The 25204-nt window shown below is 54.7% G+C and overlaps 2 protein-coding genes across 2 annotated transcripts; both read left to right on the top strand.

The window, feature by feature from the left end:
• Positions 1 to 56: 56 nt before the first annotated feature.
• On the top strand, positions 57 to 8888 carry GPR157 (G protein-coupled receptor 157). Its single transcript, XM_054291863.1, has 5 exons — positions 57 to 433; positions 6144 to 6357; positions 7961 to 8155; positions 8658 to 8762; positions 8808 to 8888. Exons 1-5 carry the CDS (start codon positions 57 to 59, stop codon positions 8886 to 8888), a joined length of 972 nt encoding a protein of 323 aa, XP_054147838.1.
• Positions 8889 to 14743: 5855 nt separating this feature from the next.
• LOC128947648 (solute carrier family 2, facilitated glucose transporter member 5-like) lies at positions 14744 to 24479 on the top strand. The gene is made up of 12 exons (XM_054291994.1): positions 14744 to 14804; positions 16320 to 16418; positions 16973 to 17133; positions 17706 to 17830; positions 20226 to 20378; positions 20457 to 20582; positions 21383 to 21570; positions 22189 to 22299; positions 22558 to 22659; positions 22821 to 22896; positions 23168 to 23295; positions 23975 to 24479. The coding sequence occupies exons 1-12, from the start codon at positions 14754 to 14756 to the stop codon at positions 24200 to 24202; spliced, it is 1548 nt and encodes a 515-aa protein (XP_054147969.1). The 5' UTR covers positions 14744 to 14753; the 3' UTR covers positions 24203 to 24479.
• The last annotated feature ends 725 nt before the right edge of the window (positions 24480 to 25204 follow it).

The following is a 25204-nucleotide window of genomic DNA, read 5'->3' on the forward strand; positions in this document are numbered from 1 at the left end:
ATCCTCTGTCCCCGCTGTCCCTCCCGTCTCCCCGCTCTGTCCCCGCCGTCCCGGCCATGCCGTCCCCGCTGCCGCCCACGCGGGTGCCGCTGGCGGAGCGGGTCCCGGTGCTGCTGTCGTGCTCGCTGTCCTGCGCGGGCTCCGCGCTCCTGCTCTGCTCCCAGGCGCTCTGGCCCGAGCTGCGGACGCGCCCGCGGCAGCTGCTGCTGCACCTGAGCCTGGCCGACCTGCTCTCCGCCCTCTCCTACTTCTACGGCGTGCTCAGGGACTTCCAGGGCACCTCGTGGGACTGCGTCCTGCAGGGAGCCCTGTCCACCTTCGCCAACACCAGCTCCTTCTTCTGGACCATGGCCATCGCGCTCTACCTGTACCTGAGCATCGTCAGGGGCTCCCCCGCGGGCCGGGGCTTGCTCTGGGGCTTCCACGCCGTCAGGTGGGTGCTGTGTGCTGTGCTGGGTGTCCCCTGGCTCTCTGTGCTTTCCTTCTCCTCCTCTTCCCCTCAGATTCCTCTTGAAATTCCTTTTGGTGCCTTTTAACTAACCGACCCTGCTTGTTCCCCCTTTCCCTTCCCAAGTGAGCAGCTGGAGACGTGGAAAAGCTGGAGTGTTTTTTTTGTTCAAGGTCACTTAGGAAAATCTCTGGCAAGTTCTAATGGCTGGAAATCCTGGCTTTGCTTTCCCTGCAGTCTGCTGTGATGTTGTAGAAATAACATAACAAACCCTGTGTCTGTGATAGCTGCCTGCTGCTGCCCGAGCTTCTGTGTTTGGGATCTGTTTGCACAGGTCCCCAGCTCCCCTGTCAGCCCGGGGTGTGGATCCTCCCCTCTGCCCAGGCAGGTTGCTGTAATCCCACACTCACAGGAAAATGTTCCTCACGTGTGGTGAAACTGCCGGGGAAGCGCTCTGAAGGTTGTTTTGGCATGTTTGATTGAAAGCAAGACAAACCAGTCCACAGCGTAGCTTTACGTCTCAGTTTCTGCTATTTAGGGCACTGGTTTTCCACATCATGTTTAGTAAAAGCTTTCATTATGCAATTGGAGCTTGTGGAATCATGTGCTGTGTCCACGCTGAGCAAAACAGTGATCCCTTAGTCCCCCGTGCTGCCAAGCTCCTGCAATAAATTATAAGAGCAGTGATCTGCTTTAAAAGGGAATAAATAAAATAAAAAGCCCTCAGGACAAGTAGAGAATTTTCTTTGGTTTCTTAGTCAAATATTTGACACCTTTTAGTTTCAAAGAGCAGAGCTGAGTCCAGGTGAGGATGGGCAGGGAGGCTTTGAGGCTGAGGCTGAGCCAGGGGGGAATTTCAGCCCTGGGATTGCTGCTGGTGAGGGGCTGGGGGGCTGCACAGGGCCCTGGGCACCCCAGGCTGCTGCTGGAGCTGGGGAGGGTGCCCTGCAGGAGAATTAATAATGAGAATTAATAATGATGTTATCCCATCTGCAGCAGAGGAGAGTTGCACTCTGAGAGCTGTGGTGAGGATGGGGTGCTGCTCAAGAGCCACGTGTTGCTAAATGGATGTAAAACCCAAGTCTGGCTCCTTCCTGGGCATCCTGGCTCCACCAGGCACATCAAAGGGCTCAGGCAAATCTGGCCTCGTTGTAATTTTCCTGTCTGCTAATTGCCTGTGTGGCTTTTGTCTGTGCTTCAGTTTCTCCATCTGGTTTAATGCTCCTCAGCCTTGTCAGCTATGGAGTGTGGAGAGAAGCAGAGGCACTGAAACAGAGCTGGCTGCAGTCTGTGCACTCCCAGAAAACTAAAAATCCTGTGAGGGAGACTGCTCTACCCCTGGCACAGAGGGAGAGATGCTCTGGGGGGATTTGTTCAGTTTATTTTCAGTTCTTTACAATGAAAATGAAATGTCATCTTCAGTCCTTGCTATTGATCAGCACCATCTGCTCTGTTTAAAGGCTGTTGAGCACCTGTGATCAGGTTCTGCTTTGTAAATGCCTGTTCTGTGCAGAGCCAGTGTTTAAAGGTGTTTCTGCTTTATGATGTGTCTGACAAGCCAGAGACAACAAGTGAGGACGTGTTCTGTGCCCATCCCCTCGTGACACATCACCCTGCCTTCCTTCCCTGCGCCTTTGTAGCTACCTGAGAAATTAAATTCTGAATATAATCCTGGGGGATGGAGCTGGCTAAGTACACGTTGGAGGTCAGAACCTGGAATTTTCCTGAGGGAATCAGGGTGTCACGGCGGCTCAGACCCGTCAGGCAGGTTTGTGCCACAGGGATTCCTGTGGGAGCACATCCACCGATGCCAGCCTGCAGAGCTGCGCCTCTGCTGTGGTTCTACACCTGCTGGGCTTTGAGAACAAGCCTGCAGCCAGCTTTGGCAGCCCTTGGGCAGCTGCAGAATGTCAGTTCTGGCCGTGCCAGTGGCCAGGCTGCCTCACTGCTGTGGATTCCCCGGGGTCAGGAATCACCTGCTGGAAAACATCACCTTTGTTGGGAGAGGAGTTCATCCAAACTCGGGGTGAGGAATGGAGCAGGCAGAGCCCACCTTGGGGTTGTTTCTGCTTGGCTTTTGGTGCCAGTTGCTGACAATGTTTTGAAGGGTTTTCATTTCATGATCAGGCTGTGCAGATCATTATAACCACAAATATATTACTTTTAAAAATCTATAACATATGCATGCTTATATATTAAAATATATTAAATACATATATATGCATGGTTATAAATGTGTGTATATATATATATGCATGGTTATAAATGTGTGTATATATATTCATGTTATATATTAAAATATGTTTTTAATATATATATACATTTATAACTATGTATAAATATATCTATAACTATGTATCATTATATCTATTCTATCTATAATGCATATCTATTCATGTTATATATTAAAATATATGTTTTATATATATCTATTAATGTTATATATAAAAATATATGTTTTATATATATATATAATATATATAAAACATATATTTTAATATATAACATGAATAGATGTTCCTCCTGGACTGCCTGGGATGTCCAGGATTTTTCCCTCCTCACGAATCCCTGTCCCAGAAGGAGCTGCCTGCAGGCAGGATGGCTCCTTGGCTAACCTGTGCAGGCAGGTGACAGCAGCTCACCTGCTTGTCAGAGCCCTCAGGGGTGAAAGCAGTGCAGCACAAATCAAAATGTGCTTATTGGGCAATCTGACCCCGGAGAACCAGGGCAAGTCCAGCTGAACGCTGCCTGAGCTGAAGGGGCCTCCCCTTGCCTTGCTTTGGTGCGGCTGTGCAGAGATCTGCTGGGTTGGAGGATTTTTTTATTCACAGATCACCAGGAGCTGTGTTAGAGGAATAAGTGCTGCTGTGTCTGCCTTGCAGGTTGGGTTTCCAGCTTTGTACAGGAGTGGGGAGTCACCTTCCCTTCTCTCCCAGTGTTTGCAGCCAGGTGTGCTGTGGAGAGGCCCAGCCACAGAACTGTTCTTTGGGATTTAGGGGATATTTCTGCTCTCTGTTATCTGGGATCCCTTTTATTCCAGTGCTCACCCGCACCGTGGGTGATGATCTGTCCTGGTTCAGTTCCTGCCCTCCCAGCTCAGGGAAAGCTCTGACATTTGGCAGCCCTCCTGAATCTGTGGAGCTCCTGAGAACCACTGAACCTCCACTCTCAGTTCTCCTTTCCAGCTGCTGACATGGAGCTGAATTCACAGAAATGTCTGATTCCTTCCTAGCTCCCCTCTGATTTCCCTCTGTTGGTAATCCTTCTGCCTGGTGTCGGTGGTAAATGTCCATCTGATCCCAGAATATTCCAGCGAAATTAACTCCTGTTAATGCAGCAGTTTTATTCTTCCTCTCCCCAGTTTTCTCCTGAAGGTTTTGAGTCCCTTTCTAGTGGTGAGTTGTTTCCTCTGTGTCTGTGCTTACCCCGTCCCGTCCTACATCCACACTCCATCATTTCACCTGGTTTATCATCATTCTTTTGCAGTTTCAGCTCACTGATGAGATCATTATTTGTAAAACCATGTAAAATTAGTTTCTCCATTCACTTCCTTTTTCTTGCTGCCTTTGTGCCTTTCCCTGGTTTCTTTTAGGAAGTGCCATTTCTCTTTAATTCTTTACCTTAGTGCAGCAGTACTGAGAGTGGAATGTCTTTGCATTTGCAGTTGTTTTCTGAGAAATCCCCAGTTTCACCAAAAGGGCTCCTGGGCTGTGTGGAAACTTTCCTGGTGGTGGTGGTGACGTTTGGGATGTTTTTAGAAGCCTGCTCTGATAACAGAGTGGGGAGGGCTTCCTGCAGCACCCCTGTCCTTAAATAACAGCCCTGGCTTGGAATAGCACTGCCTGTTCTGAGCTGAGCCTGAGACAAAATGTTCCACACGGGCTGCACAGTTGACTCTGAAGGTTTTTACAGCCTTATATTTATATTTGCTTGTTTTGTCAGTAGGTGAATCCAGACATTATTTCAGAGTAGGAAATGGGGCATTTTTGAAATCTAATACCACAGGATTATCTCTGGTGCTGCAGTTGGAGTTTCAGATAATCTGGTCAAGGCAGCTGCTCCTTGCCCACCTGGTCTGGAATCTGATTTTTGGGGGCCAGATCCTCCCCATGCTCCCTGCAGCTGCTCCAGGCTGTCAGAGGAAGGCAGTCATGGGGTTGTTTTCTGTGCACCTGGGAGAGAGGAGGGCAGTGCTGGAAGCTGGGGTGGCCCTGGGGACACAGCTGGATGCAGGTGACACACTCGGATGCAGGTGACGCAGTCAGCTGGATGCAGGGGGCACACTCGGATTCAGGTGACACACTCAGCTGGGTGCAGGGGGCACACTCGGATGCAGGTGACACACTCAGCTGGGTGCAGGGGGCACACTCGGATTCAGGTGACACACTCAGCTGGGTGCAGGGGGCACACTCGGCCGGATGCAGGTGACACACTCAGCTGGGTGCAGGGGGCACACTTGGATGCAGGTGACACACTCGGCCGGGTGCAGGGGGCACACTCGCCTGGATGCAGGTGACACACTCGGCCGGGTGCAGGGGGCACACTCGGCTGGATGCAGGTGACACACTCAGCTGGGTGCAGGGGGCACACTCAGATGGATGCAGGTCACACACTCGGCTGGATGCAGGGGGCACACTCAGATGGATGCAGGTGACACACTCAGATGGATTCAGGTGACACACTCAGCTGGGTGCAGGTCACACACTCGGCCGGGTGCAGGGGGCACACTCAGATGGATTCAGGTGACACACTCAGATGGATGCAGGGCACTCCTGTGGTGGAATTTCTGTTTGGGCTGCTGGGATTCCTCTGCCCTTCCTCACAGTTTCTTGTGGGCAGCCCAAGCTGCTGAGTGACTTCATTCCAGTGTGTCACCGCAGCTATTTTCCTTCTAAATGGTTCCCTGTATTTGCCTCTGCCTTCAAGTGAGAAGCCAAAGTCACAGCTCCAAGTTTTGAGGATGTGGCTCCTCTTTGCTTTCTCAGCTTTTTGCTGTTGCTCCCAGTACTTTTCCTGCCTCTTCATCCTTCAGAAACCATATTTTTGCTCCCAAAATACTGACTACATCTCCACTTAAAAGCAAAGCAAGAAAACACACCACTGGCAGAATGAAGTGGATTTCTTTGAGTGCAGAATTTCACTTGGGAATGGGAAGGTGGGACTTGGCTGCTTGTTCTCCGAAAGCTCAGGATCAGCTGGCTGCAGGAAAATCACATTTTACAGTGCCCTGGCCTGTGACCGTGTTCACAGGGGTTTTTGGATGAGGGAAGAGATGAGGATCTGACTCCATGTTTTAGAAGGCTTGATTTAGTATTGTATGATATATATTACATTAAAACTATACTAAAAGAATAGAAGAAAGGATTTCATCAGAAGGCTGGCTAAGAATAGAAAAAGAAGGAATGGTAATAAAGGTTTGTGGCTTGGACTGAGAGTCCGAGCCAGCTGGCTGTGATTGGCCATTAATTACAAACATCCAACATGAGACCAATCCCAGATGCACCTGTTGCATCCCACAGCAGCAGATAACCATTGTTTGCATTTTGTTCCTGAGGCCTCCCAGCTTCTCAGGAGAAAAGGATTTTCCATAACACATGTCTGTGGGACAGCCCCTGCCTCTGGCTCCATTTCCTGGGGTCTGGGGGCTCGTCTGGGGACGCCCCCGGCTCAGCCCCCTGTCTGCGTGTCCCCCCAGCTGGGGTGTCCCCCTGGCCATCACCGTGGCTGCCGTGGCCCTCAGGAAGATCGGCTACGACGCCTCCAACGTCTCCGTGGGCTGGTGCTGGGTCAACCTGGACGCCGAGGACCGGCTGCTGTGGATGCTGCTGGCAGGAAAGCTCTGGGAGATCCTGGCCTACGTCACCCTGCCCGTGCTCTACCTCCTCATCAGGAAGCACATTAACAGGGCTGTGAGTATTTCTCCTCAGGAAGCACATTACAGAGCTGTATTTGCTGGGTGGTTCTGTCCCCCCACACTCTGCATTTCTTGCTCCTTGCCCAGGCAGGAGGGGTTCACAGCACTGAGATGTCCCTGATCCAGCAGCACCATCACACAGAGACTTAGCACGAGCTAAGAATGCAAAAGCCCTTTGAAAACGAGCAGGGGGTGTGGGATGCTCATGAGGGAAATGCTACAGTAAGAATTGAAACAGAATGTGAAGGACAAACTCAGCTTTAATCAGTTTTCTGCGGTTCCACTTGTACCAAGGTTGGAATTCTCAAGCCTCAGTGCTTTCAGTGTCTGCAGCGGTAGTTTGTGGGCTGCAGTACAAAATAACATCCACAAACAAAGCTGCATTTGGGAGCCCAGGCAGTGGATGGCTCTGGGCTCCACACAGGAGACTCCCTGTCCTGGCAGGGTTTGGAATTCAGAATTCAGCTGTTCTGTTCCTTGAGAACACAGCATCCAGGCATCTAGGGCAGCATTTGCATTACACACAGATCCAGAGGAGAGTGGCAGAGGGAGCTGCACCCAGAGATTCCCTTTCTCTCAGCTGGGTTAGGGGGAAAGCCCCACGTGTGGGTGGGTGTCCTTCTGGAAATTCTGTGTCTGCTTGTGGTGGTGGTGGGGATGAGCCCAGCCCTGGTTAGGGCAGGATGCTGCAGATGGTTTGGGAGAACGAGGCGATTTTCAGCAGCTCTGAGTGGGAAGGGAAGGGGAGCAGAGCTGGGGAGGGTTTGCTGGTGCCTGTCAGCATCACCTGGCGTGCAGCAGGCAGGACACGGTGTCCCAGGCTGGGCACAGACAGCAGCGTGACCCGCTGGAAACCTGAGCGGGCTCCTGCCCCTGCCAGGACTGCTGGGGACAGGGCTGGGGACAGGGCTGGGGACAGGGCTGGGCACACTGCTGTCCCTGAGCGGGGCTGGGGACAGGGCTGGGGACAGGGCTGGGGACAGGGCTGGGCACACTGCTGTCCCTGAGCGGGGCTGGGGACAGGGCTGGGGACAGGGCTGGGGACAGGGCTGGGCACGCTGCTGTCCCTGAGCGGGGCTGGGGACAGGGCTGGGCACGCTGCTGTCCCTGAGCGGGGCTGGGGACAGGGCTGGGGACAGGGCTGGGCACGCTGCTGTCCCTGAGCGGGGCTGGGGACAGGGTTGGGCACGCTGCTGTCCCTGAACAGGGCTGGGCACGCTGCTGTCCCTGAGCGGGGCTGGGGACAGGGCTGGGGACAGGGTTGGGCACGCTGCTGTCCCTGAGCGGGGCCGGGCACACTGCTGTCCCTCCCCAGTGCTGGGCACGCTGCTGTCCCTCCTGTCCCTCCCCAGGGCTGGGGACAGTGCTGGGGCAGCTGGCCCCGTTGTCACCTCGGGATCAGGGCAGCACAGGGAGCTGTCACTGCTCGCCTTCAGCAGCAGTGTCACTGTCCCCAAAGGCAGAGTGTGCGCTCTTCACTGCAGCCCTGCTCTCCTCCTGAGCGTTCCTGGGCTCTGGGCAGGGCCCTGGGGCCGTGCCCTGTCCGCAGGCTCCTGCTCACCCCTGTCCTGTCCCTGTCCCTGTCGCTGTCCCCACAGCACGCTGCCCTCTCCGAGTACCGCCCCATCCTGCCCGCAGCCCCGGCCCTGCGGCCCCGCGCCAGCCTGGCGGACAAGAAGCTCATCCTCATCCCCCTCATCTTCATCTTCCTCCGCATCTGGAGCACGGTGCGCTTCGTGCTGACCCTGTGCGACTCCCCCGCCGTGCAGAACCCCGTCCTGGTCGTGCTGCATGTGAGTGTTTGCTGGGGATGCACCCCTGGGCAGGCGTGGGTGCACACCTGGGCACCTGGCTGGGCACATTTGGTGCATCCCTGGGCTGGGGCAGGGCAGGGTGGGAGCTCCCAGTGCGGCTTCTCTCGGAGGCACCGAGTGTTGCAGGAGCAGCTGCTGCCCCCAGGCCGTGCCCGGGCTGCAGCAGAGGCAGCAATGCAGCAGGAGCTGCTGCAGCAGCATCTAGCGGCTGCAGAGGAAAGCTGCACCGGCAGGGATGGACAGGGGGATGTTGGATGCCTGTCCTCCAGCAGGGCTCAGCCTGCGCCTGCCCTACAGCAGTGCCAGCATGCAACAGCCCCTGCTCTGCTTTTGGGTGTTTTTGGGAAAAACCCCAAATTCCTCTGAGTTCCTTGTCCTCAGAGGCGGTGGCTGTGCCCCTGCAGCCGCTGTGGCAGGGGTGAGCTGTTCTCTGGGGTGCCCTGGAGCAGCCCTGGTCATTGCTGTGCCCCTGCCCTCGCAGGGCATCGGGAACACGTTCCAAGGAGGAGCCAACTGCATCCTGTTCGTGCTGTGCACCCGGGCGGTGCGGGCGCGCCTGCTGGCCCTGCTGTGCTGCAGCCCCTCTGCACAGCTGCCCTGGCATGGGCAGGGCCCCCCCGGCCCCTGGCAGCGCCCCCAGACCCGCGGGGATGGAGACAAGGACGGGGACAAGGACCTGGATGTGCCAAAGCCGCTGCTGCCCAGCACCTGAGCTGGCCCTGCTGCTGCTGATTCCTGCTGCCACGGTAATTGCTGTGAGCCCTTCTTCATCTCAGGGTAATTCCTGTGAGCCTTTCCTTCTCTCATGGTAACTCCAGCGTGAGCCTTTCCCTCTCCTATGATAATTCCAGTGTGAGCCTTTCCTTCTCCTGTGGTAATTCCAGTGTGAGCCTTTCCCTCTCCCATGGTAATTCCAGTGTGAGCCTTTCCTTCTCTCATGGTAACTCCAGTGTGAGCCTTTCCCCCTCCCATGGTAATTCCAGTGTGAGCTTTTCCCTCTCCCATGGTAATTCCAGTGTGAGCCTTTCCTTCTCCCGTGGTAATTCCAGTGTGAGCCTTTCCCTCTCCCATGGTAACTCCAGTGTGAGCATTTCCTTCTCCCATGGTAATTCCAGTGTGAGCCTTTCCCTCTCCCATGGTAATTCCAGTGTGAGCCTTTCCTCCTCCCATGGTAATTCCAGTGTGAGCCTTTCCCCCTCCCATGGTAATTCCAGTGTGAGCCTTTCCTCCTCCCATGGTAATTCCAGTGTGAGCCTTTCCTCCTCCCATGGTAATTCCAGTGTGAGCATTTCCCCCTCCCATGGTAATTCCAGTGTGAGCTTTTCCTCCTCCCATGGTAATTCCAGTGTGAGCCTTTCCCTCTCCCATGGTAACTCCAGTGTGAGCTTTTCCTCCTCCCATGGTAATTCCAGTGTGAGCCTTTCCCTCTCCCATGGTAATTCCAGTGTGAGCTTTTCCTCCTCCCATGGTAATTCCAGCGAGCCTGTGGAAGGAGGATGGAAGGCGTACCTGAGCTGCAGGGCTGTCTGCCCCACAGGAATGGGGAAGGCAGAGCTGAGGAGGAGTTGGTGGCTGTTTATAATGGGAAATGCCACGTGCACACTCATCCCATCAGTGCTGCACAGATTGGGTGTTTGGTGCCCCCAGTTCTCCCCACCTCTGTAGGCAGAGGTAACTCCTGTTCTCTCCTGAAGCCTTGGCATTCACACCATAATTATATCAGTATATTTATATAATTACATCAGTATATTTATATAATTACATCAGTATATTTAAACCCTGTGCAAACACCCCTGAGCCCATTCCATGGGGCTGCTGCATGGCTCTGCTCCTCAGCCTCCCTGGGGTCCCTGAAAGGCAGATGGAAGCGTCTCATCTGGGCCATGGACGACTCCAAGAGTTGTTTTTTCTCCTTTCAAAAGGCTTTTATAAACTTCTGAAAGCCAAACAGCAACCTTGATGGCTCAACCTCCTGTGAGTCCCACAAGGCTTGCAAAGAGGAGATGTGTTAAACTTCTAGCAAAGAAAGGTAGGATAGGAATGTTTAAATTTTATGAGATTCAGGATCATGCTGTGTTCCATTTGTTGGAGCCAGCCCTGAAGAGAGAAAGAATTGCCACCAGCTTGGCTTAGGGGAAAACAAAACAGCAGAAAAAACAACCCCAGAAAGAATCCAAACAGATTCCATGTCCTCAGTTCGCCTTTTCCCATTACAGAGCTGTGAGAAATGCTGTGGGAGGAATGGGCCAGGGTCACATTTCCAGCTCAGGGGTGTGACTGCCACTGTCCCCGCAGGTTTGGGGTGCTGGCACAGCCCTGCAGTGACTGTCACTGTCCCTGGGGTGGTGGCACAGCCCTGCAGTGACTGTCACTGTCCTGCAGTGACTGTCACTGTTCTGTCACTGTCCCTGCAGGTTTGGGGTGCTGGCACAGCCCTGCAGTGACTGTCACTGTCCCTGGGGTGGTGGCACAGCCCTGCAGTGACTGTCACTGTCCTGCAGTGACTGTCACTGTTCTGTCACTGTCCCTGCAGGTTTGGGGTGCTGGCACAGCCCTGCAGTGACTGTCACTGTCCCTGGGGTGGTGGCACAGCCCTGCAGTGACTGTCACTGTCCTGCAGTGACTGTCACTGTTCTGTCACTGTCCCTGCAGGTTTGGGGTGCTGGCACAGCCCTGCAGTGACTGTCACTGTCCCTGGGGTGGTGGCACAGCCCTGCAGTGACTGTCACTGTCCTGCAGTGACTGTCACTGTTCTGTCACTGTCCCTGCAGGTTTGGGGTGCTGGCACAGCCCTGCAGTGACTGTCACTGTCCCTGGGGTGGTGGCACAGCCCTGCAGTGACTGTCACTGTCCTGTAGTGACTGTCACTGTTCTGTCACTGTTCCTGCAGGTTTGGGGTGCTGGCACAGCCCTGCAGTGACTGTCCCTGTCCTGTCCCTGTCCCTGCAGGTTTAGGGTGCTGGCACAGCCCTGCAGTGACTGTCACTGTCCTGTCACTGTTCTGTGCAGGTGCAGGGTCCTGTCACTGTCCTGCAGTGACTGTCACTGTTCTGTGCAGGTTTGGGTGCTGTGCCAGCCCTGCAGTGACTGTCCCTGTCCTGTCCCTGTCCCTGCAGTGACTGTCCCTGTCCTGTCCCTGTCCCTGCAGGGTGCTGTGCCAGCCCTGCAGTGACTGTCCCTGTCCTGTCCCTGTCCCTGCAGTGACTGTCCCTGTCCTGTCCCTGTCCCTGCAGGGTGCTGTGCCAGCCCTGCAGTGACTGTCCCTGTCCTGTCCCTGTCCCTGCAGTGACTGTCCCTGTCCTGTCCCTGTCCCTGCAGGGTGCTGTGCCAGCCCCCCAGAGGGAGCTGCAGCCCGGGGAAAGCGGCGCTGGAGATGCTGAGCCCTGCCCGGTCCCGGAGCTGCTGGGCTGTGTCGGGATGCTCTGCAGCACGCTGCCCTCCCGTTTGTCTCCCCTCCTTCCCGCCGGGAAGCTGAACCCTCGGCTGGGTCTCGCTTTTCTGCCCGCCCAGGCTGCTGTGGTGAGTTCTGAGGTGCACAGAGCCAAACCAGGAGGCTCCAGGAGCTGCTGAAGGACTGAGCTGGGCAGGGCCCTCAGTGTGGTGAGAGCCCCGGGAGCCCCAGCCTGGCTCTGCTCTGCTCTTGGACTGGGACAGGACAGGGATTAATCTGTGGTGCTGCTGGACGGCGCCTCCGGATGCTGAACCTCCTCCCTGGTGTTTGTTTGGGGGCTGTCACCATTGGGGTTTTGGGGATGCTGATTCACTATTGGGGTTTTGGGGATGCTGATCCCTCCTCCTGGGTATTTAGGGGCTGTCACCATTGGCGTTTTGGGGATGCTGATCCCTCCTCCCTGGTGTTTGGGGCTGTCACCATTGGGGTTTTGGGGCTCTCCTGAGGGAACCAGAGCCCTGTGGCTCCCCGGGGATGTGGGATGTGCTCAGGCTCCAGCAGGGACAGCCCTGCCCGCAGCAGGGCAATGCCTGGCTCACAGCTCAGCCCCTGGGCTTGGTCTGTGCCTTGGATCACGCTGGGCAGGGGCTGGGGCTGTGTGCGCCATTTGGAGATGATGTTTTACCTCATTCACAGCTCTTTGCTTGTGTTTTTTAAAGTATTTTCTCCGAGTTTTATGAAATAAAGGTCAGTTTCTTTACCGGGACAGTGCCCAGCGTTGCATTTGTGCAGCACAAACAGGATCTGCTCTGGTTCTGGTTCTGGCTCCAGAGCCCAGCTCCGCTGCTGTTCCCTGCAGAGCCTTCTCCGGCACTTTTACTGTCCTGAAAACTGAGTTTGGCCTCTTAATCATTTTTTTCTCCCCCCAAAGATATCAGGGTTTCATAGGACCCAGCCTTGAGCACACATGGTGTGGATAAATAAATCATCAGGTGAGGGTGAATAAATCATCAGGTGAGGGTAAATAAATCCCCGCACACCAGGGGCTGGGTGAGGGCAGGGGAGTCATGGGGAGCATTGAACATCTCCAGGCACACAGGGGTGAGGAGCAGATGTAAAACCTTGGGATGCGCTGCAGCTGAGATGGAAAACGTGCTGGTAAATGCTGTAAAATCAGCTCTTTGCTGGTTCCTGGCCCTGCCCTTTGCCAAGTCCAACAGGATCCCGGCTGCTGGAGGTGTCACAGCCCTGCAGTGCTTTGAAAATCCAAGAGTTTGATTTACTGCCCTGTCTCCCTTCCCCAAGCTCCTCCAGGATCATCCCCGTGCCAATGACAACCACAGAGATGTTCCTGCCACGCTCCTGCTGTGTTCAGAAAATATTCCAACTCTTCTGCTGCCACAAGCAAATATTTGCTGTGATGAAGGGGTTCTGATGACAAACGCATGTGATCTCTTTGATTCCTGCGTGTTTTCAAGATTATTTCTTCAAGTTCAGGAGCAGAGCTTAAAGACCATGATAGAGAATTCTCCTTCCCTGCATTTACTGGGTGTCAGAGCAGCTGTCAGAGCTCCCAGAGGGTGACACTGCCTTTGAAGGAGTGGAAATTTGCCCTTTTTGCAGTTTCCCCTATTCTGGGGCAGAATTTTCCCTCTTGGCTGAGGATCTGTGAAGGTGAGGGCAGCAGGAGCTGATCCCTGCCATGGCAAGCTGTATACACTCCTGAATGAGACAGGGCAAATGTGAACCGGTGTCGTGAGCTGTTTGTTCAGCACATCCGTCTCAGTGCATTGCTAGGACAATGGAGACAGGATGTTAACAGCTCTCTGATCCAAAGGGAATGCCAAGGGGGTGTTGCACTACAGCACAGCATAAAGCCATCTCAGCTTAGGTTTCAGCCAATCACACACACAGCAAAACACATTGACAAAAATGCTATCTAATCATATGGAACACACGTAATGATAGTTAACACAATGGCTCGTTCATGAGAGACGAAGCACAGAGACCCATTCACACTAACCTTTTAAAGATACACATTAAATAACCTTGTTGCAATCTACGAAGACGCATTACAGAAGTCCATTGTGCTGTTTCTCGCGTCTGCTCTACCGCTCAGAAAAGTTTTCGCTGCATTAGCAATGCTCACCAACCTGCTGTCAGAAGCCTGCCTTTTTAACCACCTTCTCAAAACCCTCTGATTTGGGAACACCTGGGCACAGCATCTTCAGGCTCTTCACTGGAAAGAAATGGAGCAAAGGAGAAAATCCAGCGGGGCTGGGCGCTGAATTGCTGCTCAGTGGGAGCAGCAGGCTCTGCCCTGGCCCTGCTCGGGCCATGCTGCTGCCACGTGGAGCAGGAGGTGCCAGGGGCTGTGCAGGGCACGTGGAGCACGGCAGGAGTTGCTCAAGAGGCGCCTTTTTCTGACTGCCCAACAAAAACAGAGAGCAGCGACGCAGCAGGCTCTGTTCTGGTCCGTCCTGCTGCTGGGAATGCCCGTGAGCGTTTCCCTGATAAACTCGGGGCTGTAGTGGATGATTAACCCGGCTCCAAAGCCATCCCACAACAGAGGAGAGGCAGCAGCGCCTGCCTGGAGAGGGGAAGGAGCTGCTTTGGAGGGGACAGCCGAGAACAGCTCTGGGAGGATGAGCCCTGGGGGCTGCAGTGCTGCCTGAGCCGGCTGGGCTGCAAGGTAGGGCAGGAGCAGCGTTTGGGGCAGATCTGTGCAGTTTGTCTGCAGGGAGGGTGGTGGGGCTCAGCTGCAGCTCCCTGGTGCCACAACTGCTGGGCAGCACCTCTGGCTGTGCCAGCCCAGCTGCTGCAGCTCCAGGGGCTCTGCTTGGCCATGCACAGATATGGGGGAAATTGGCTCATTTTGTCAGCTTTGGGGAAGGTCCGCCCCTTCTCCCTGCAGAGATGAGCCTGTGCCCCTCTCCCTGGGCACCACCTCTGTCTGGGACAGCATCTGGTGGAAGAACATCTGTCACTGGTACCAGAGCTGGGAGAGAATGAAGTTGCAGCCGTGGGGACTCAGGCAGGGGAAGGGGATGATCGATCAGTGCCAGACCCCTGGCAGTGTGTGTTTGGGAGGGTCACAGGAGGGTTTCTCTGTGCAGGGCAGTCCCATGCTCCCCGTGGCTGCTGGAGAAGCTGCGCTCAGCATCTGTGATCCACGCACCCAGCAGCATGAAAGGAGGGAAGCGGGACAGCCGCGAGGGCACCCAGGGTGCCAGGGGGGTGAGTATGGTGCCTGCCTGTCCCCAGGGACACGGGGACACCTGGGGGACCTGGAAGAGAGGAAAGACCCTGATTTTGGGCTGAGGTGTTTCTGTTCTTGTGCCCAGTTTGTGTCTGTCTGCAGTGCTGCACTGAGTGATTGATTGCAGCTCTCCCACCCCATAACTCCTGTGGGACTTTTCCTTTCTGCGTCACTTTTCCTTCTGTGTCACTTTCCCCTTCTGTGGGACTTTCCCCTTCTGTGTTTGAGTTTTCTTTCCTATTTCCCGATCAGTTTTTGCTGCAGATGCTCCTGGACGGGGTTGCCTTTCCCAAAGAGGAGTCTTGCCCAAAGCACTGCTGGGGAGTGCCAGAGGTTTCCCTGGCAGTGCTGGATGTCAATGATTTACGCCCGTGGCTCTTGTGAGCTCCTGGGATCTGGTTAATGAGAGCAGGGCAGCTGCTTTCCTTCACCCATGAGGGAATGTCAGCAGCCTCCTCCCAGAAAATGGACCTGGGAGCCTGAGCCTCCTTCCAGACCTGAATTTTGATCTCCTGTGACACCTTAAACCCTGCAGGTCCCTGGAGCTGGGCTGCCAGGGATGCTGAGGGACAGAAAGGAGCTCCAGCAGCGATTTGGACAAATGTTCAATGAGGGAATGAGGGAAGGGACAGAGAACTCGTGTGGGACCCGAGCTGAGAGCTGGGACAGAAATCCTGGCAGCCATCAAGGCCATTAGGGCTGGAGAGGGTGGCAGCCAACGAGATTAAAATGAAAAATGGCTTTATCGATGCAGCAGCAGCGAGATGCATTAGTGAGCTGTAAAACCCAGCCAGAGAAACCCCAACAACGCAGCTCTGTCAACACAGCCCGGGGCTGGGCTGCAGCTGAACTGCTGGGAAAAGGGAATTGCTCTGGCGGTTTGTGAGCCTGGGGAATGTGTGCCCACCTCGGGGCGCCGATCCTGCTCAGATGGCAATTCCCTCCCCTGTCCCAGGGCAAAGTGCAGCTCCCGTGCCCTCAGCAAGCCCTGGCGGTTGCCTGGATAAATCCTAATTGGCTTCAGTGGCGATCAGTTGGATCCATAAATAGCTCTATCCCAAAATGCAGAGGAAGAGAAAACCAACAGGAAAGGGATTTGGCCACTTAATGCAAAAATCACTTCTTATTAAAGCTTTCCTGTGCCAATATCCCGCGTTATCGCACTGCCCAATTTGCGCATTGGAAAAGGATAATTGCATAAACCTTGTTCCCTGCAGGGGGGTGTTTTAAGAATGGTAACTTGGAAAAAAATTAATCATCCAAATGATTCATCAATAGCAGCAAAGCAGAGTGAGTTACTCTAATGGCTGTGGGCATATCAAGCAGAACAAAATGAGCTGTAATGGAAACAACCCATTGGGCTTTAAATGCAGCAAAATGAAGGGAAAACACAGAAAGCAAGACTTGGTGTATTTCATTGTTTTTACTGGGTGTTGTTAATGCCTAAGAGCCGCTTCCAAGGGCGTGCTGATGGTTCTTCTCTCCCTCTGCAGAAGATGACGCTGCCCCTGGCCCTGGTGGCTCTGATTTCTGCCTTTGGCTCTTCCTTCCAGTACGGCTACAACGTGTCTGTGATCAACTCCCCTGCCCCGGTGAGTGGGCGAGGGCACCAGGCAGGGCTGGGGTTATGGCAATTCAATTCATTGAATTATTTGGAAAATAATTATGAAAAATTATTTGGAGGGGTTTGTGGGGGGCTTGTGCTCTCTCTGTGTACCTGGGACACAGCTCTGGCAACCAGGCACATCCTCCAGGGCAGCAACACAGGCTTTTCATCTTCCTCCTCCATCCTCATCCTCCTGCCCAGGCTTCTCCATCCTCATCCTCCTCCTTCATCCCAGGCTTCTCCATCCTCCTCTTCCTTCTTCCAGGCTCCTCCATCCTCCTCCCCAGGCTTTCCATCCTCCTTCATCCCAGGCTTTCCATCTTCCTCCTCCCCAGGCTTCTCCATCCTCCTCCTCCTCCCCAGGCTCCTCCATCCCTCCCTTGCACTCATTCCCGGCTCAGCCATCCCATTTTTCCTCAGGGCAGTTGTTTTATGGCAGGGTTTTATGGCAGAGCTTTATGGCCCTGAGCTGCTGTTATCTCACCCTCCCAGCACAGGGGTTGTCCCTCTGTGCCAAATCTGCTCTGTGCTTCCTTCCAGTACATGCAGGGCTTCTACAACAGCACCCACCTGGAGAGGACAGGGCTGCCCATGGCCAGGGGCTTCCAGACCCTGCTCTGGTCACTCACAGTGTCCATGTTCCCCCTGGGCGGCCTCTTTGGGTCACTCCTGGTGTGGCCCATGGTCAACAAGTGCGGCAGGTGGGTGAGAGGCCCTGCCCTCCTTTGGGAGAGGCAACGTTGGTGGGGACCCCACCTTGCCCAGCCCTTCAGCTGCCTGAAATTCCCTCCCACACCTTGGGGCAGATGGAGGTGGGATGATGGAGAGCAGCTGGGCTCAGGCACGAGGGCTGTCCCCATTGGGAAGGGATTTGTGGGGTTCTGCTATGGCCTGGGCTGTGAGCTGGGCTCAGCCATAAGGATTATCTGCCCATTGGGAAGGGATTTATGGGGTTCTGGTGTGGGCTGGGCTCAGCCCCAAGGGCTGTCCCCCATTGGGAAGGGATTTATGGGGTTCTGGTGTGGGCAAGGCATGGAGCCAGTGGCGAAATAAAGTCCTGGGGTCAGATCAGACCCAGGTTTTGCTGCTCAGGCTTCCTGAGAAACTTCCTTTTGTTCTGGAGGCCTTCATTGCCTGCAGGAAAAACGTGGCCATTGCCATTTGCTCCTTGAGCCGTGTTTGGCACGATGTTTAATTGAGTTTTGGACAGAGGGGATCTTTGTGCAGCTCAGCAATGCCCAGCTGGATCCTCTCTCCTGCTGTTCCCTTGCAGAAAGGGCACTTTGCTGATAAATAACCTCTTCTCCATCGCTGCTGCCATCCTCATGGGGACCTCAGAGCTGGCAAAAAGCTTTGAGGTGATCATCCTCTCGCGTGTTCTCATGGGGGTATTTGCTGGTAAGTGGGCGGTAAAGGGGGAGCAGTAAATATTTCCTTGGCTGTGTAAAGAGGTTTTATTCCCCCAGCAGATGCTCTCACAGGTATCTCACTTTGGGATCTGCATGACAAGGCTGCACTTTAGCCTGGTGCAGAAGGACTGAAGATCTTTGGGAGATAATGGGGCTGGAATCTGAGCTGCAGGGAGGAGATGTGTGTCTGTAAGTGCAGCAATAAACATCTGCTGGGCACTGCAGCTCCAAACCTGCTGGGGATAATCTGTTTTCCCAGACAACTTGGAGCGGATAGTCTGCTCCTTTCCTTTTTAACAGAACCAGAACAATCCATCAAAAGCATTGCCAGATCCAATAATCCAGCCCTGGAACTGGCTGTTCTTCCTGCAGCAGAAAAGAAATGTTAAAAGGGAGAGCAAAGGGCTCAGAGCCCCTGGGTTTCCTGCAGAGGGAGGGAATCAAGGATATCTGTGTGTTCCTGCTGGATTGGCAGCGCTGGAGCTGCAGGAACAGGACAGAACCGTGCTGGGTGCCCTGAGCACAGCCAGGCCTGTAAGGGTCCTAAGAGCTTTTAGGTTCAATTAATTGGCTTTGGGCTGGTGAGGCTGGCACACTCCATGGTTTGTTAATGAGCTGGGCTGGCTTGTGAAAACAAAATTCCTGCCTTAGCTGGCCAATTGTAATTGCTGCATGCACAGATCAATTTGCTTTCCTGAGCCAGTTTCTTGTTTTCCTTTTTTTTTTTTTTTTTAATCCAAAGGTTTTACCCTGGCTTTTGACTCCCTCAAACCTGGCAGCTGCCCTCAGCACGGAGCTTGGGATAAATGCTAAGGGTCCTGTTAAATGTGATCCCTCTCTGCAGTTATTTATAACCCACAAATCCAGCCTGGCTGCCCTGGCTCGTCCTTCTCGGCTGGCCTGGCCTGAACTGGCGCTGGGAGGACCCAGGGCTGGCACCCCCTGGCACTGGTGGCTCTGGTTTCTGTGCCTTTCAGGTGTGACAGTGGTCACAGGGTGAGGGGAGAGACGAGAATGTTGACTCTATGCTTTAGAAGGTTTGATTTATTGTTTTATGATATATATATATATATTACATTATAACTATAGTAAAAAGAATAGAAGGGAAAAGTTCATCTCAGAAGGCTGGCTAAGCTAAGAATGGAGTGGAATGGAATGGAATGGAATGGAATAGAATAGAATAGAATAGAATAGAATAGAATAGAATAGAATAGAATAGAATAGAATAGAATGATAACAAAGGCAGCTGGCTCAGACAGAGAGAGAGCCAGCTCTGCTGTGACTGGTCACCAAATCCAAACATCCACACAAGACCAATCACAGATTTACCTGTTGCATTCCACAGCAGCAGATAACCAATGTTTACATTTTGTTCCTGGAGATTCTCAGCTTCTCAAGAAGAAAAAATCCTAAGAAAGGATTTTCATAAGAAGATGTCTGCGACATTTAGGCCTTTCAGCTTTCAAATACCAGCCTGATCACCTTTGGCTCCTGCAGCCCAGGGGCTCTAGAAAGGTCAGATGAGAGTTGCCTGTGGTCATTTGATCCCAGCAGTTTGGGAGCTGCAGGATTGGCAGCGCAGGGGCTGCCTGGGGTCACTGTGGGCAGCCCTAGAATGTTCCTAAAAATACCCCGAGTCCCTGGTGCCCTTATTAGAGCATGAACACCCATTCCAGCAGGCCACCTGCAAGGCATCACAGGCCAGCAGAGCCCTCAGCACGGCCTCACCAAGCAGGGAAGTTCTAAATCCAACACAGAGCCATTTCCTTCCACTTTCACAGCAGCCTGTCTGGGTGCTGGTTTCTCTTCTTGCTTCAGAGGAAGCAAAAGGTTCCTCTCTGGTATTTGGAGTTAGTTTCCAAAGCTGGAGCAGCACAGCTTTTCTTTGTGTGCCTTGTGCTGCTCCTGGCAGAGCCTGCTGGGGGAAGCTGCGTTCGGGGGGATGAACACTGAACCCTCAAACCAAGACACCCCCAAATATCTGCTGGCTCTGCAGGCAAGGCAGGCGAATCCTGTCAGGCTCCACAAGTGCTTTGCTGCCCAGAGCTGATAACCCAGGCACTCAGAGCAGAAGGGTTTGGCTGTGAAGTTTCTGTGGTTCTTCAGGGATCTCTTTTGTGGCCCGTGGGCAGTCAGCAGCTGGCTGAAGGCTGAGCTGCGTGTCTGACACTGCTCCCAGTTTGTCTTGGTAGTGGCAAAGAAGCCAAGAAAATAGGAAAGAAACAAAAAGAGAGCAAAAGAGTCAGCTTCAGTCTGCAAGCTCGTTCTGGAAGTAGTCTGCCAGGAAAAGGAGCCCCCAGTTGAATTTCCAATGTGTTCATGCACTTGATTCAGTAACTGGTCAATGTAAAAACCAATCCTTTTGTACAACTCTTGACTTCTAGGCCTGGCTTCCAACGTGGTTCCCATGTTCCTCGGAGAAATGTCCCCCAAGAACCTGAGGGGAGCTGTGGGGGTGGTGCCACAGCTCTTCATCACCATAGGCATCCTCGCAGCTCAGATCCTGGGGCTGCACGGCATCCTCGGCAATGCCAGAGGTAAAGCTGCGGCCCAGGCCCTCTCCAGGCTGCCCAGGGTGAGGGTTTCCCTCTCTGATTGCTGTGACCTTGCTGCAGGGTGGCCTGTGCTGCTGGGGCTCACCGGGATCCCGTCCCTGCTCCAGCTCCTGGCACTGCCCCTCTTCCCCGAGAGCCCCAGGTACCTGCTCATCCAAAGGGGCTCCGAGGAGCAGGCACGGACAGGTACAGCCCCGCCCTGTGCCCTGCTGCCATGCCAGGGCATGGGGCTGCCATGCCAGGGGGCTGCCAGGGCATGGGTCTGGCTGTGGGGCGGGCTGGCAGCACCACAAGGGTGGGAAAAGGGAGCTGGGAGGGGATGGATCTGGCTGTGGGATGGGAAAGGAGCTGGGAGGGGATGGGGCTGGCTGTGGGATGGAGAAGGAGCTGGGAGGGGATGGATCTGGCTGTGGGATGGAGAAGGAGCTGGGGGGGGATGGATCTGGCTGTGGGATGGAGAAGGAGCTGGGAGGGGATGGGGCTGGCTGTGGGATGGAGAAGGAGCTGGGGGGGGATGGATCTGGCTGTGGGATGGAGAAGGAGCTGGGAGGGGATGGGGCTGGCTGTGGGATGGAGAAGGAGCTGGCAGGGGATGGATCTGGCTGTGGGATGGAGAAGGAGCTGGGGGGGGATGGATCTGGCTGTGGGATGGAGAAGGAGCTGGGGGGGGATGGATCTGGCTGTGGGATGGAGAAGGAGCTGGGGGGGGATGGGGCTGGCTGTGGGATGGAGAAGGAGCTGGCAGGGGATGGATCTGGCTGTGGGATGGAGAAGGAGCTGGGAGGGGATGGATCTGGCTGTGGGATGGGCTGGCAGCAGCAGAGGGTGGGAAATTCTCCACGGCTGGGGGTGGAATTCTCGGGACACCGCTCCTTCCCTGGGTGTGGGGATGCCCAGGTGCCCAGCACGGATGCCCAGGTGCCCACCCTGGAGCAGCACAGCTCTGCAGCCCTGGGGCTCCCAGCTCGCTGTGCTCTCCCCACCAGCTCTGCAGAGGCTGAGGGGCTGGCAGGACGTGGATGAGGAAATTCAGGAGATGTACCAGGAGGATCGCTCCGAGAAGGAGGAGGGGCAGTTCTCTGTGCTCAGCCTGTTCACCTTCAGGGGCCTCAGGTGGCAGCTCATCTCCATCATCGTCATGATGGCAGGGCAGCAGCTCTCGGGGGTCAACGGGGTGAGTGGGGAGGGCACAGACAGGGGCTGGGGGCACAAACAGGGGCTGGGGGCACAAACAGGGGCTGGAATTTCAGAGAGGTCTGGGGGCAGTGCTGGTACAGGGCAGTGCTGGGGGCAGTGCTGGCACAGGGCAATGCTGGCACAGGGCAGTGCTGGCACAGGGCAGTGCTGGGGGCAATGCTGGCACGGGGCAGTGCTGGGGGCAATGCTGGCACGGGGCAGTGCTGGCACAGGGCAGTGCTGGAGGCAGTGCTGGCACAGGGCAGTGCTGGGGGCAGTGCTGGGGGCAGTGCTGGCACAGGGCAGTGCCGGCACGGGGCAGTGCTGGCACAGGGCAGTGCTGGCACAGGGCAGACCCCCGGCAGTGCCCCTTCACCCAGGACATGCCCAGTGTCCCACAGGGTTGGGTCAGGCCTGGCCAGTTCCAAAGCCAGGACAAGGTGCAGGCTCAGCGCCCTGTTAATGATCACTGGAGTGTTTCTGGAGCAAAGTGCCCAGATCCCAGGCAGACGGACAGATTCCATCCTGGGGCCTCAGTGCACCAGTGCCAGCATTTAAAGCAGTCCCCTTGCCCTGCCTCGGGCCATGCAGTAACTGTGCTGGGGTTCTGCTGCAGGTTTTCTACTATGCAGACAGGATCTTCGAGGCAGCAGGGGTGCACAGCAGCAGCATCCAGTATGTCACCGTGTCAATAGGTGCCATCAACGTGGTCATGACTCTGCTGGCTGTAAGTTTGTGCTGGGGCTCTCTGAGCTCTCCCCTGCCCCTGTTTAAATTAGGTTGTGCTCACGGAATCCTTCCAATCCAATGGTTTGGGTTGGAAGGGACCTTAGAGATCATCTCATCCCACAAACCTTGCACTGGAGTGTTATTTGCACGCTCTGGGAGGTGTTTTCCGTGACAGATGCCCTGTGGTGTCCCTTGGCCAAAAGCATCTGCAGCAATTGCTGAGCCCCTGCTGCCTGCCCTCTCCTGTCTCTCCCAGGTTTTCATCGTGGAGTCCCTGGGGAGGAGGATCCTCCTCCTGGCTGGCTTTGTGCTGTGCTCTGCCTCCTGTGCAGTCCTGACCCTGGCCCTCAACCTCCAGGTGTGTATGATGGCTCAGCTGGTCCCCCCCGTGATTTCTGTGCCTGATCCTGGCACTGAAGGGTGGCCCTGCCCTGGAATGCACCCAGACCTCACTGTGAGCAGCTCCCTGAGCGTGCAGGGCACGTTCAGCCACCCCAAGCTGTGCTTCCATCCTCGCAGAGCTCTGTGTCCTGGATGTCCTACCTCAGCATCGTCTGTGTCATTGCCTACATCATTGGACACGCCATCGGACCCAGTAAGTGCCCACAGCCTCCCCAGGAGCCGGGTAAAGCCAGGTGCTGCCTTCAGTGTCCAACCAAAACCTTTGTGGGGCTCATCCAGGGGGGCTCAGTTTCACCTCTGTGTGGCCATGCCCTGTGCAAGCCATTTCATTGCCCCGTTTTTTCCTTTAAATTGAATCCTTGTTTGATTCGCTGATGGCTGAAACCACTGAGATGAGCAGTGTAATCAGGAATTCAGGGTGAGGGGACTCCCTGAGGGGTGCCTCAGCTGCAGCTGCCCTGCAGGTCCCATCCCTGCCGTGATGATCACCGAGATGTTCCTGCAGTCGTCGCGGCCCGCGGCGTTCATGGTGGGCGGCTCTGTGCACTGGCTCAGCAACTTCACCGTGGGGCTGCTCTTCCTCTACATGGAGGTAAGAACCCAGGGCTCGGGCCTCCTCACCCCTGTGCTCTTGCAGAGAGGCTCTGGGGAGTGTGGATGCGTTTGCTGGTTCCCAAATCCCCTGGGTGGGATGTGGCATGGGCAGGACACTGATGCTGCTCAGCACTGTCTCACCACACCTGCCTGTTGCACAGGCTTTAAAAGAAAGCGGTTTGATTGCCAGGTCTCATCCTGAGCTCAGGAGCTTGGAAAAGATGGCAAATTCCCCATCTTCCCCTGCAGGATGTGCCTTGAAGGGACAGTCGTATGTCCTGAAATCTGGATGTCCAGTTAAACTGCCCCCACAGCAGGGACCACAAACTGCTGCAGGCCCTGACTTCACCCAGGGCAGAGGCAGCTGCTGAGCTTTGTGTGAGTTACAGAGCAGACTCTCAGCTTCCTTTCCCAGTGAGTTCCCAATGAACCCCATGTGCTGGTTGGAGAATACAGAATCTAAAACCTCCCCAGCTTTGGGTTGTTCAGGCTAAAACACAACACCTCACCGTGGCAGCATTTCCTGCAGGGCAGGGCAGGGCCAGGGCAGGCATTCCCAGCTGGAATGTTGGGATTCTAAAGACAGGATTTTGACAGCATTTCCACAGGCAGGGCCAGGGCAGGCATTCCCAGCTGCAATGTGCCCTGACCCCTGCTCTCTCCTGTCCCTGCCCTAGGCTGGGCTGGGGCCCTACAGCTTCCTCATCTTCTGCGCCATCTGTGTCGCCACCCTGCTCTACATCTTCTTCATCGTTCCCGAGACCAAGAATAAAACCTTCATGGAAATCAACAGGATCATGGCCAAGAGGAACAAAGTGGAGGTTCAGGAAAGCCAAGAGCCTAAAGATTCCTACCCCCTGAGCAGGCAGGAAGAGAAGAAATCGCTCTCCAGCACTGAGATGTGAGCCAGCTGTGTTTGGCCTGACAGGATCTGTTCAGCAGGAAAACAAATCCAGGGATTCCTCCTTTGATGCTGATCTGACAATCACAGAACTGTTAAGGCTGGAAAAGACATTTAACATCAAATCCAACTGCAAACCTAACGCTGCCAAATCCTCCTCTTGTTCCAAGGAAAAGGAAATGTCCTCAGCCAGCTCAGTCTGTGACCAAGGAGCTGATGAGTGTCCCTGGTGTCCTGGTGGCACACCCAGGGGACACAAGGCAGCCCTTGGCCTGGCTGTGGGGCAGGAGAGCCCTAAACTCCTCTGAGGAACTGTCACTGGTGTGTTTGAGGGTCCAGCAAGGGAAATTAAATTCCATTTGGTATGTCAGTGTGCTGCCCTCTGTTCTGACAAAAGCAGAACTGTTGAGCAGCCTGGTACGGATCTTGTGTAGTAGATGGAGAATCCTTCACAGGATTTACTTTAACCTTAGCAAATCAGTTTATAGCTGCAATATACCTGTGCTCAAGTTTGTGATATATGAGTGTTGGAAAAGGAGCTGTTTCCATGCTCTGTCTCTGCATCCACTACAGAAAAGAAGGCAAAGTTGTGCCACAGGCCAGGGCACAGGGAGTGCACAGGACCTGTCCTGGGACCTGCCCTGCCACATCTCCATATCTGCTATCCTGTGGGATGTGACTGCAAGGGAAGGGGGGCTGAGTTGGTGGTGACAGAAGGAGAGACAAGCAGGGAGGATGGTGAGAAACTGAGACCGGGTGAGGGATGAGAGACAAATTTTATTTGAGAAAGCAGCTCCTTTGAGCAGAGAGCAGCTCTTTGGCATGAAAAAAAATCTGTATATGGAGATGTAAATCAACCCCCTGGAGAGATGTAACAACTCAGGGTGCTGGACTGTGCTAGATTCTGCAGTTCATTGCTTTTATCTCACGGATGGAGGTTTTGGTCTCTTGGGAAAACACCCTGGAGCGCCAGGAGGTGCATAGCGAGCCTACAGAGCGGGAGGGG

Source organism: Melozone crissalis, unplaced genomic scaffold, assembly GCF_028551555.1.
Source record: "Melozone crissalis strain CALT ecotype California unplaced genomic scaffold, PUWL_Pcris_2 ptg000107l_1, whole genome shotgun sequence".
NCBI classification, from domain to species: Eukaryota; Metazoa; Chordata; class Aves; order Passeriformes; family Passerellidae; genus Melozone; species Melozone crissalis.